The 10,283-nt window shown below is 50.2% G+C and overlaps 1 protein-coding gene across 2 annotated transcripts in view; it reads right to left on the bottom strand.

Moving 5' to 3' along the window:
• Positions 1 to 6,420: 6,420 nt before the first annotated feature.
• The window catches only part of ZGPAT (zinc finger, CCCH-type with G patch domain), a 5,671-nt gene continuing 1,808 nt past the window's right edge, over positions 6,421 to 10,283 (bottom strand). The window contains exons 3-6 of one of the 2 annotated variants that reach the window (XM_009702130.1): positions 9,594 to 9,749; positions 8,399 to 8,530; positions 7,170 to 7,587; positions 6,421 to 6,703 (exon numbers count right to left, since the gene is read on the bottom strand). In XM_009702130.1, the coding sequence (XP_009700432.1) occupies positions 6,565 to 6,703; positions 7,170 to 7,587; positions 8,399 to 8,530; positions 9,594 to 9,749 (845 nt within the window). In that variant the 3' untranslated portion in view covers positions 6,421 to 6,564. The remainder of the gene's footprint in view (positions 6,704 to 7,169; positions 7,588 to 8,398; positions 8,531 to 9,593; positions 9,750 to 10,283) is intronic. The other variant, XM_009702131.1, reaches the window with a different exon arrangement.

The following is a 10,283-nucleotide window of genomic DNA, read 5'->3' as shown; positions in this document are numbered from 1 at the left end:
CCAAGCCTCAGGGGATTCAGCCCCATCCACCCACGCTATGCGACCTGCAGAGTCACCAGGTAGAAAATCCTGGGGGCGAGCGACGGTGCTGCCGGCGTCACCGGTGTCCCCCCATTCGCAGCTTTTTTTTCCTGTCGCGGCGCCAGGCACAGCGAGCTCCCGGGGGGCCGAGCCCAGCCCAGTTTTGCAAAGCCCACCACGACGTTTGTGCTCTCACGGGGACCCGAGTCGCTGCCTGCAGCATCCCAGCACGATCCGTACTCGGGCCAGGAGCTGCGGGATCGCGACCAAGCACCAGCCCAGCAGGGCCGGCTCCTCGGAGCACGCACGGACCCCACGCCTCCGCCACCACGACCCTGGTTCTGGAGCCGCTCTGTGCTGTGACACAAGAGCAGAAAACGCCCGACCTTCCGACCACTTTCCTCTGCCTAAAGAAAAAGCGGTGCCTTCCCCAAACTCAGCCCTCTTCCTTGCGCCTTATTCAGGTTAAAAGGTCCTCCTCTGCAAACCACGGCAGCGGCAAGGCCAGAGCAAGCGGTGCAGAGGCACGAAGGTGCCGGGGAGCCCGACACAAAGAGCAGACGTTCCCCAACCCGTCGGGATCCCACGCCTTTCCCAAGGGGCTCTCGGTGCCACCCCGTCCCATCGTCCCCGTCTCCGCTCGGCCCGTCAGCGTGCTGCAAAGCCCAACGCAAAGGCTGATGCCGCTTCACCCGCACCCGTGTCAAGACGGCGGCTGCTGCTCCCAGCTCTGTGCAAGCCCCGCTCCCCAAAAAGGCTGGCCTGCTACGGGAGGCGTGCGTGCCAGCACCTGGAAAACGCCTGGTCCGAAGGGAGACTGAGGCAATTCCCACCGCCGGAGTAAAGCAGAGCTCCAAGAAGTCACGGTAACCAATCCCGACGGGGCCAACGGCAGAGTGCCCAGGCGGGACAGGGCTGGCACAGCCCAGCAGGGCAGCTTCCACCGGCACAGCTGGGGACACAGAGATCCCGTGGGGCGCACTGCGCACCTCTTGCTCACCCTCTTACATATCTTAATCCGGATGACAAAGATCAGGCGAGCTCTGGTGAGAAGCCACCCTGCCTCGCGTGAATCTCGGCGGCTACAGCAGCCCCAGCCCCCCGGCGAGCGGGGGGGGCCGTGGCGAGCGGGGAGGGCTGTGCCCGTCGAGGGACCCATCTCGCTCCCCTCTCCCCTGCACCCCGTGTCACACGGCAGCATCTTTGGCGCATCTTTACCCCAATAACCGGCAAGTCTCTGCCCCCTTGCAGCACCCTTTTATCTGAGAACTTCCCACACCTTTGGAAACTTCCCTGACAGAAGCCTTAACCCCTTGAGAGCAATTATTTCAACATGGAAAGTGAGACAGAGAGGTTTTAGGGACTAACCGGGCTGGACAGACTGGCTTAGATCAGAGCTGGGAAGGGAAGGCTGTTCCCTCTCCAATGCTGTTTTAATTAGACAACACTGCTTTTCTGTCTGAGCGTACCTTAATTATACGGTTACCTGCAACACAGGCAGGCGCTTTAGACAGCCCTGGCTGAACTTGTTTAGCTGATTAGAGCAGCAGGACCGCAGGGTGCAGAGGCGACTGCGTTCGGGGCAGAACGGAGCGGGCTCTGAGGTTTAGCAGACCAAACTATAAGGAGGTGCGATGGCTGGGCGCCGGTGCCGTGTCAGAATCCAAGTGCGAGCTTTTAGCATGCTCAGGCAGGAACGCACCGGGCAGCTTATCCCACAGCAGGTGGTTTCCATCCCTGAATTTGTAACGTTGAAGGATGGAGAGGCTTCCTAAATTGAAATTAATACAGAGAAATTCTTCTGACCTACTTTCTGCTGTGCAGGAGGTCAGTGGTTGCCCCTGGATTTCTGCCCTATAAAAATGCCCAGTGCACGCACGTTGGTGTATCCAGGCTCAGCAGTCACTGGGAGAAGCCACTTCTTGGGACAAAACGTTGGTTCTCCCAGAATTACAAATTTGAGAGGAAAAGCCAGTGCCTGAAGCCGCTCAGGTAGGACTGAGCAGGTTTGCAAGGCAAAGTCTCAAACAGACCTTCCAAAAATGTACACCTGAATTTCCTGCTAATAAAGTTATTGATCTCCCAGTCCCGGGGCTATTCTCCGGGGCGGGAGACTCAGCAGACGGCATCTCATAACGCGCCGGCTCCACAAGCCAAGATGGCTTTGAAGATGAGAGCAGCGACAGCCATTGCGTACGTGCGTCGCACACCCACAGCCCACCAAGCGGGAAAGTACTCCCGTTTGCGATCCCTGAGCACAAGCACAACCAGTGCAGTTGGTTTGTTACTCCGCGACGTAGGAGTTTTTTGTGACTCCTACAAAAGGCGCAAGTTTCTCTGTTGGCCTTCATGAAAACAAGATTAAATTTACTATAAAATTAAGTGCTGCTGCCGATGATTTTGCCTGGCCTCTGATTCATCTACCAAGATAAAACCACACAGAGTGTTCAGCGCAGGGTGGCAAGAAGAAAGTCTATGAAACTACCAAAAGCGTATTTGCAAGAAACCAGGAGAAGCACTGCAAGCTGATTTCCATCAGTGACTGCGAACATGGCTGCAGCAAACGCAGCTCGGGCACCCTGGGGAGTCGTACTGAAAAAAAGGCCCAAGAAGCAGAAGTAGATCTCTCTCTTTTCTTTTCAGTTATGAAAAGTGAAAGCCCCATCACAGTTAGTCAACAACCCTGAACCTGCCCTAGACCATGGGATGCAATTACTGAATTTTAAGACTATTTCAAACATGGAGCAGGCGCGAGATCTCACCCACTTCATTTGCATTTCTGCAGTGGGAGGGAGAGATTTCATGGTCAAACTCCTCTGGAGGCATTTCATTTAGAAAGGACCAACTATATTTCTAAACACCAGACCCAAACATCACAAAATTTGGATGCACGCTTCTAATTACAGTCCTGATCACTACTCCTATGCTGGAGTGGGTTCTGAGAAAATATGATGTTAAAACCTTAAGGTAAGTGACCTGCCTGCTCACACCGCGTGGCTTTGGTCAAGGTTGACATCATTTCAGCATTTTTCTTTCTTCCCGCCCTTCCGCGATTGCTGGAAATGCACTCACTTGGGCAGAGAAACGCACCTCTAAGCAGAAGTTGAGAACCTGCTTTTCTGCAGAGCTGAGCCGCAGCAGGACACCAGCGCAGACCTCGGTGCTGCAGTTATGGGAAGGCAGATTCCAAAATACAGGACGGGCGTATTAACGAGATACATGTTTTCTCGAGAATTTACCATAGTGGTTTTCTTGCCACAAATTGAGTAGTTTTACATAATTTCAGGTTTACAGAGGACAGCGTTTCAATAACCACACTATTTCAAGTCTCCTCACCTGCAGCCAGGAGCTCAGCAGTTCCCCAAAAGCCGTTCCACACACCAGCAAAAACTCTAGTTGCCCTCCCCATAAGACAACTGGACATTTTCCTGTTGAAAAAACCCAATGCCCCACATCTCTGAACTCAGTAATTCATTCACCACGGCAGCAATCGGTTCCCACTCAAGCTCTAGATTCAAGCCACGGGCCCCCAGCAGCACTGCCAAGCTCAAGCACCTTTTCTTCTTTTTTAAGCCCAGATGCTTCCAGAGCCCAAAGCAGCAAGCGGCGCAAAGCCTGCAGCCAACTGAGTTTAACTCAGCTGATGCTTCCCCACTGCAGCGTTAGGAGTAGGAATCCTGCCTGTCCAGTCTAGCTAGCTGCAACAGCATCTCCGACTACGCTGCGATTTCTATATAGATCAGGGGTTTTGAAAAGTATTTTTCAACCCCTGGTTTAGTTGCAGATACCCAAGTTTTCCAGGCAAGAAAGCAAACGCTACTTACTTTGCAGAAACTCAAAAGCCAGTGAGCGCGAAGAGCCGGGATCCGATCATGCTCTCTTCCTTGCCAGCCAACCTGGAGAATTTCGTTTCTTTTATTCCGCAGAGTTATTCCTAATTAGGAATTCCAGAACATTTCAAACATCTTGATCTGAGCTCTCCCACTCCTCTTTAGCTCCTTCCAGAGCAGACAGCTCGGAGCAGATACCATGCAGCACACACCACAGCTCGCTTCCTGGCCTGCAGAGGTGGTTGCTTCACCCAATGGTAGGCTGGGTTTCTCCCCGCCTTGGCTGCGAGCGGTGCTGCAGACGGGCTCTGCGGGCACCCGGCACACAAGAGCACCCTCTGCAGCGCTCCGCTTCCCACCGAGCTGGTTTTAGTGCCAGCTCTCTATCCGCAGGGGAATATAAGGAAAGATTGGGTCGCCACAGATCATCATTACCTTGCAAATGAGCAACGCCTTACAAGGACAGAGGCGAAAAAATAAAAACCAACTTTATTCACCAGGGATGTGAACTGTCTTGGGTGGGAGGCAGCAGCCATTCGAATGCGAGTCTGGCAATTAAGGCTGTGGAACTCCCAAGGAAGGGTCAAAATATGACTTAGCTGAGACACAGGGCTAATACACCCAATTCTTAAAGAGATGATGATGTGAAATAGTGTCAGAGCACAAAACAAACCCAAGAAATTTCTCCGTCCAGCTCAGCTCACCAGTCATGGCCACTTCAGCATGCACCCATGCTAAGCTGGGCACATTAATCCTTGTCACCACTCAACGCTTGAGTGTGGGGAACAGTCAGTCATCTGTGAGGGAAGGGCACTGAGCAACCATTGTTAAACCCTTGAGTTAAGCCCAGTGCGTAGAGGACACAAATTCAGAATAACGAAGATAGTACGGCCAATTTAGTTAGAAAGCAATGGATGCTGAAGTGCTCAAGGCGGCCCACACCACCTTTCACATCCACATGGTGGCCACTACAGCAGGATCCAAGTGCTTTCCAAGAGGAAGGGTCACTCGGACAGGTGACCTGACAACGTTCATCTTGTTTATTTTTGCTGTCGCTGTGTGTTCCGAGGTGTGTCTGCAGTAATGCTAAATCCCACATGACTTGAACAACTCTGATCGTATCTCCTTCAGCCTCAGATTTTCTGGTTAGTTTGGCAGCCTGACCCTACAAGTAGGTGCAGCCTGGCTCAGGCTGACAGCTTTCTAAGTTTCTTAGGAACAGATTAAAAAAATGGTACTAAAGGAGCAAAACTTTTCATTAGAAAAACAACTCAGAATAAAAGGAAATTGATTTCTTAAATTAAGAAAAAACCGTGTCCTTTACTGGCATCAAATTGCAAATAATTTTTTCTTTTTAAAAAAGCAAGTTTCTTAGGAACAGATTAAAAAAATGGTACTAAAGGAGCAAAACTTTTCATTAGAAAAACAACTCACAGAATAAAAGGAAAGTGATTTCTTAAATTAAGAAAAAAATCCATGTCCTTAAGATACTGGCATCAAATTGCAAATAATTTTTTTTTTTTAAAAAAAAGCAACTACAATGCACAAGTCCCACCAGAAACAGAGTCTGATGAAACCATCATCTCCTCCGGGGCAAGGACTGGCTGCTGCCAACACAGAATATAACCTAGGGGAGAAGATATCCTTCCTGTCCAAAGACTCTCCGTGCTGCAGGGAAGGGCGCTTCGCTTGCTTGGCCTGCTTCCAGCAGAGCCTGAAGCTCTCCCTCTGACAGGGCTGCACGCTGGGCACATACAGACCTCCTGATCTTTGTGCGCATCTGGGGCCCAGTCCGACCTGCGTCTGGGTCCTGAGGTTTCTTAATAAAAGGACTCGTGTTCAGCGAGCCACCTGGACAGAAAAACTGAAGTAATGATGGCAAAAATCACAAGATTCCCTGTGGAGTTGTTCCTAGCTAGGAGGTGTGAAAATCCGTTACTCTGCTCTCTTATTCCCCCAGCTTTGGCACTCTACTTGTGGAACCACGCAGCTTTCCATGCCAAGCCACTGAGTGAGGCTATAGGATGTCCTAGGGATACTCTTACAGTCAAACTGATGAAATATGATGCTTGAGGCCACTAGTACCCACCTCCAAGCTGCCAGTCTTCTATCTATTCATTACACTAGGGCTACAAGGAACTGCTCCCAAAAAACCTGAGCTCTCAGGTAAATCCCGTAGCAAAAAACCAGAAGGTAGACAGAAGCTGAAGCAATTTGCCTTTGCTGTTTTCACCCATCAGAAGCCTTTTCTGCTTCACCAGAATGTGCTCGGGATCCTGCCGCCACTGGTGTTTGTCAGTTGGCTGCAAACCCAAGCCACAGTTGATGGCAGGATGTGGGGCTTTCAAAGCCCCTCCTCAGCTGGTTTGTAGCCAGCAATGTCATCACCCGAGTAGCTACAGACTCTGGATGGAGGTGCTACCGCGGTGATAACAGAGGAAAGAAGTGTGTAAGAGAGCAGAGAATCATATTTCTTGTAGCTGGTCCTTACACAAGGCTCAGGCTTACTGAATGCTTTCAGGGCTGGAGAGATGGGTACTCCTCCCCCTCGCAGCAGAGCTCAGAAGCATCTAGTTTTAGAAACTGCTGCTTTTCAGCCCCGTTTTCGGGGGCCTGAGGCCCAGAGGAGCAGGATGGCTCACCGAGGCTCTGAGGCCATGAGCACTGGGGCTGGCTAGAAGGACAATCACTGCAGTCAAACGCCTTTCTCAGACTAGAACTCGGTCATCTTCTTGTGCGTGTCTGCTTTCTTCTGCTCCCGCTGCAGACTGGCTTCCTGGGCCTGCAGCTGCCCCAGCTGTTTGTGCGCATTAGCCAGCTTCTCCTCCAGCTGAGCTGTGGCAATGCTGTGCCTGAAAGCAAAAAGCGTTATGTGAATGTCATCCTGCATGACAGAATCAAAGGCTTGTCACCATCCCAGGAGGGTTTGCCCTTTCCTGCGGGATTAGCGCAAGTGACCTGCTGAAAGCCAGGAAGAACCTGATGCTCAGCACCATCTGGGCTAGAAAATGTCCTCTTGTGATGCCCAACAGCAACGCTGCAGAGACTGGCACGAGAAGGAAAGGTCCCCAGTACCCTTCCTCAGAGAGCTCCTCTCTCTGCCACAGCCTGAATTCCAGCCAAGGGACCCCAGACACATCTGCCAGTGTCCAAGCTGATCTGAAGCACACGCTAAAGTCTCTCTCCTCCACTTCCCCTTAGGTCTTGTCCAGATACGTTTCACTTATTCCTCCTATACCTCATTTCAAGCCCACCCCTTCTCAGAAGCACCAAGAATTCTCAGTTCATCCTGCAGTCCCAAAGAGAACGTTTTCCTACCGTCCAATGTTGCGTGCCAGGGCCTGCTGGATTCCTCTGATATCCTTCTGCGTTTGTTCAATCTTCTCCATTGTCTGGAAGAGGCGGACGCTCAGGGCTTTCTTGGTGCTCTTGCTAGCGTGGTAGATCTCTTTGCTGTTCCTCTCCGGCAGCGCCATCCCTCCAGCCTTCTCCCCAGTGCTCTTCCCTCGCAGTTTCTCATTTAAAAAGTCAAACACATTGCGGGGAGGCTTACGACTGCCTGCAGGGGACTGTCCAGAGCTGCTTCCCTTTGCTCGACATTTCCTTGATTTGCCTGGGTCCAGCTTCCCCTGTTTCTTCTTCTGAAGCACCTCAGCACACTGGTCGAGGGACTTCCCTCGAGGAAGTACCACAGCCTGCACTGGCTCCACTCGGCCCTCAGAATTCTTCCCTAACCCTGAGGAGAGATGCCAAACGATTACTGCAAGCAAGGACATCCCCACTCCGAGTTGCCTCCCACCACACGCTGATGCTGACAGTCACAAGCTTGGAACAAGCACACAGGCTTTTGAGGTACAAAAAGCCGTAACTACCACCCAAGTCAAGGCGGGCAGCAAAGGCCATAGCACAGTGGATGCAGATGCTACGACAGGAGCCTTCTACAGCAGAAGATATGTGGTAAAAAGCCCGAGGCCATCCATCAGGCTGGTTTCTGTGAAACTAGGTTCAGCCTCCCATTCTCAGCTTCTCAAGTCAGGTTCTTAAAACTGGTTTGGTTCTTCTGGGAGAACTAGAGACTAATGCAAGTAGCAGACTGCTCTCCTAAAGCCCCCAAGGCTCAATACGCTTTGTGTAGTGAGAAGCTAGTTGAGCAGGCTTTGAAGTCTGCGTCTAGAGCAGCAGATGCTTTAACACAGACATCAGAAGCTTCATAGATCAGTTCCCTTCTACCTAAAGCCTTTGAACATCTCATACAATAGTTCTCACGGCTTTAATCATGAACTTGACCATGGTTCCAAATGCCTCCGATTTTTGCTGTTACCATACAGGGATTGGTGCACACACCTGCCTGTACTTCGACTAAATAAGTTGTCCCTTCTTGCCTTCTAACACAGCTGTGATTCATCACAGAGCTTGAGCCTTATCTAACAGGCCCTTCAGCTGAGAAAACTTTTAGCTTCATCCAAAACCTTGTTTTTCTTAACTAGCTTTAGGATCTGTTGAGGCAGTCCGGCTCTCACAGCACCAGGACTGCCTTCTCCCCTTACCTTTTCCAAACTCATATCCCATCTGAACAAGCAGTTTGGAGCCAATACCACGGGTATGGGCTTCCCAGCCACCAAAAGAGGAACTGCACGCAGGAGTCCATTCCCCGTTCTCTGGAACTCCTGAGTCTATCACTGTGGCACAGAAGAGAAGAATCAGTGAAACACAGAAACAAAGCTGCTATGCTAAACCTTCATCTGGCGCACCCACACAGCATGAAAACCCCTCATGAGGCAGTACAATATACTTCTCCCACCCCAGAATCATTCGGCCGCTCCTCCAGCCTTAGTTAGTACCTATTGAGCTGTCACCTTTTATGAACACTGCACAGCGAGTCACTTAGATGAGAGATCTCACTTGACTTAATGCACATCCCATCTCACAGTTCCAGGCAGAATCATCCAGAAGTTTTTATACTTCCCTTCCATCCTTCTAGGATGGTGACGCAGACTGACATAACATTAGAGTAAAATTTGGCCCAGTGGCATGTCATACTTACTCTGTGCCTCCAGCTCATGTCTCTGGTATGAGGTTCCTCTAGGCCATAATGCCAATTTTGTGTTCTTAGGATCCAATCACCTCTATTAGGCTAAATATAAGGAGCTCTAGGACACAATTTTGTCCCTGTGATGTAACTGTGGCACTAGCACAGGGACAGTGCTGTCTGCGTAATCTCAAAGAAGTCACTTGGCCTCCCTCTGTGTCAGCTTTCAACAGTAAAACAGGGCATGGCTGTTCCTGCGACTTCATCGAGGCACTGGACAGACCAAACACTCGCAATTACTGGGGTCTCGTACTCTTGTGTCATGAAGCTACGCGGAGCTCCCACAGATGAGGAAGTCTCCTGATTCACCTATTAGCTCCATTCCACCAGCCACATAAGAAACAGACTCAGAGCTTGGAACTCATCTCTAAAATATCACATCCTCTTCTTTCATGTGTTGGAAGTTCCCATGGAAACCTCCAACCTTCATTAGCCCAGTAATTTGCATAAAACAAAGATTTTAGTTTGCAGTTTTAACATAATAGCTAATTACCGTTCTCTATCTTTCAGCAACATACAAAGAGATTAGCTACTCTTTCATCTGAGGTGAGACATTTGTAATGAAAGCTCCAGGAGAGCAATTCAGCAGGTCCCAGAGAAAGGCAGACCTAGATCACAAGCTGCTTTTGCTCACACCATCCCCACTCTCTTACTTTTAGCATAACCAGAATCATCAACACTGTCTTCATCAGACTCAGATTCGGCACCATCGTCACTTCGCAGTGGGGGAATGACACTATCTCCTTCCACAACAGCTTCCTTGAGCAGCAGGGAATCAAACTTCACAGTGTAGTAACCACTGTCAATGTCTACAGAAGGAGAAGCAAGGACAAAGTTCTGGTAAGTCTCTGATATGCAACAGCAGAGGGCTTTCTAAAACAGTCAGCTCTGGTGGAATGACACAGGAGAGGGGGAAGGCCCACAGAACACGTGTTTTAAAAAATTCTGGTTTTTCTTTGGGGTTTAGATTTCCATCTGAGAGGGAGAAGCACCCACTGCAATGAAAAGCTATTTCCACAATGCCTGGGTTGATACTTAAAGGTTTGTTTCTAAAAATGAAGAAATATGGGCTGTTGAGAAATTGAATTAATGAGATGTTAGACTTGCTCCCTTCTGACCTAATAATAGTCAAAGAAAGATGAAAAGAGAGAACACACCCTCACTCTTCCCAGGACATGGGGAAGCCTGTATCAGCAGGTGATGGGCAGGGCCAGCTCCCCTGGTTTTTGTTTAAACAAGAGCGGATTACTGCAATTCTAACCTACTATGCATGCAAATTCCTGCAATACCTGCCTCCTCCCTTTTGGGGCAGTTAATGACCACGTGGTCCTTTCCCTTCCACA

The sequence above is a fragment of the Cariama cristata genome, unplaced genomic scaffold (genome assembly GCF_000690535.1).
Source record: "Cariama cristata isolate BGI_N322 unplaced genomic scaffold, ASM69053v1 scaffold21896, whole genome shotgun sequence".
NCBI lineage: Eukaryota > Metazoa > Chordata > Aves > Cariamiformes > Cariamidae > Cariama > Cariama cristata.
The sequence above is the reverse complement of the archived record's forward strand: the minus strand, read 5'-3'. Positions and strand labels throughout refer to the sequence as shown.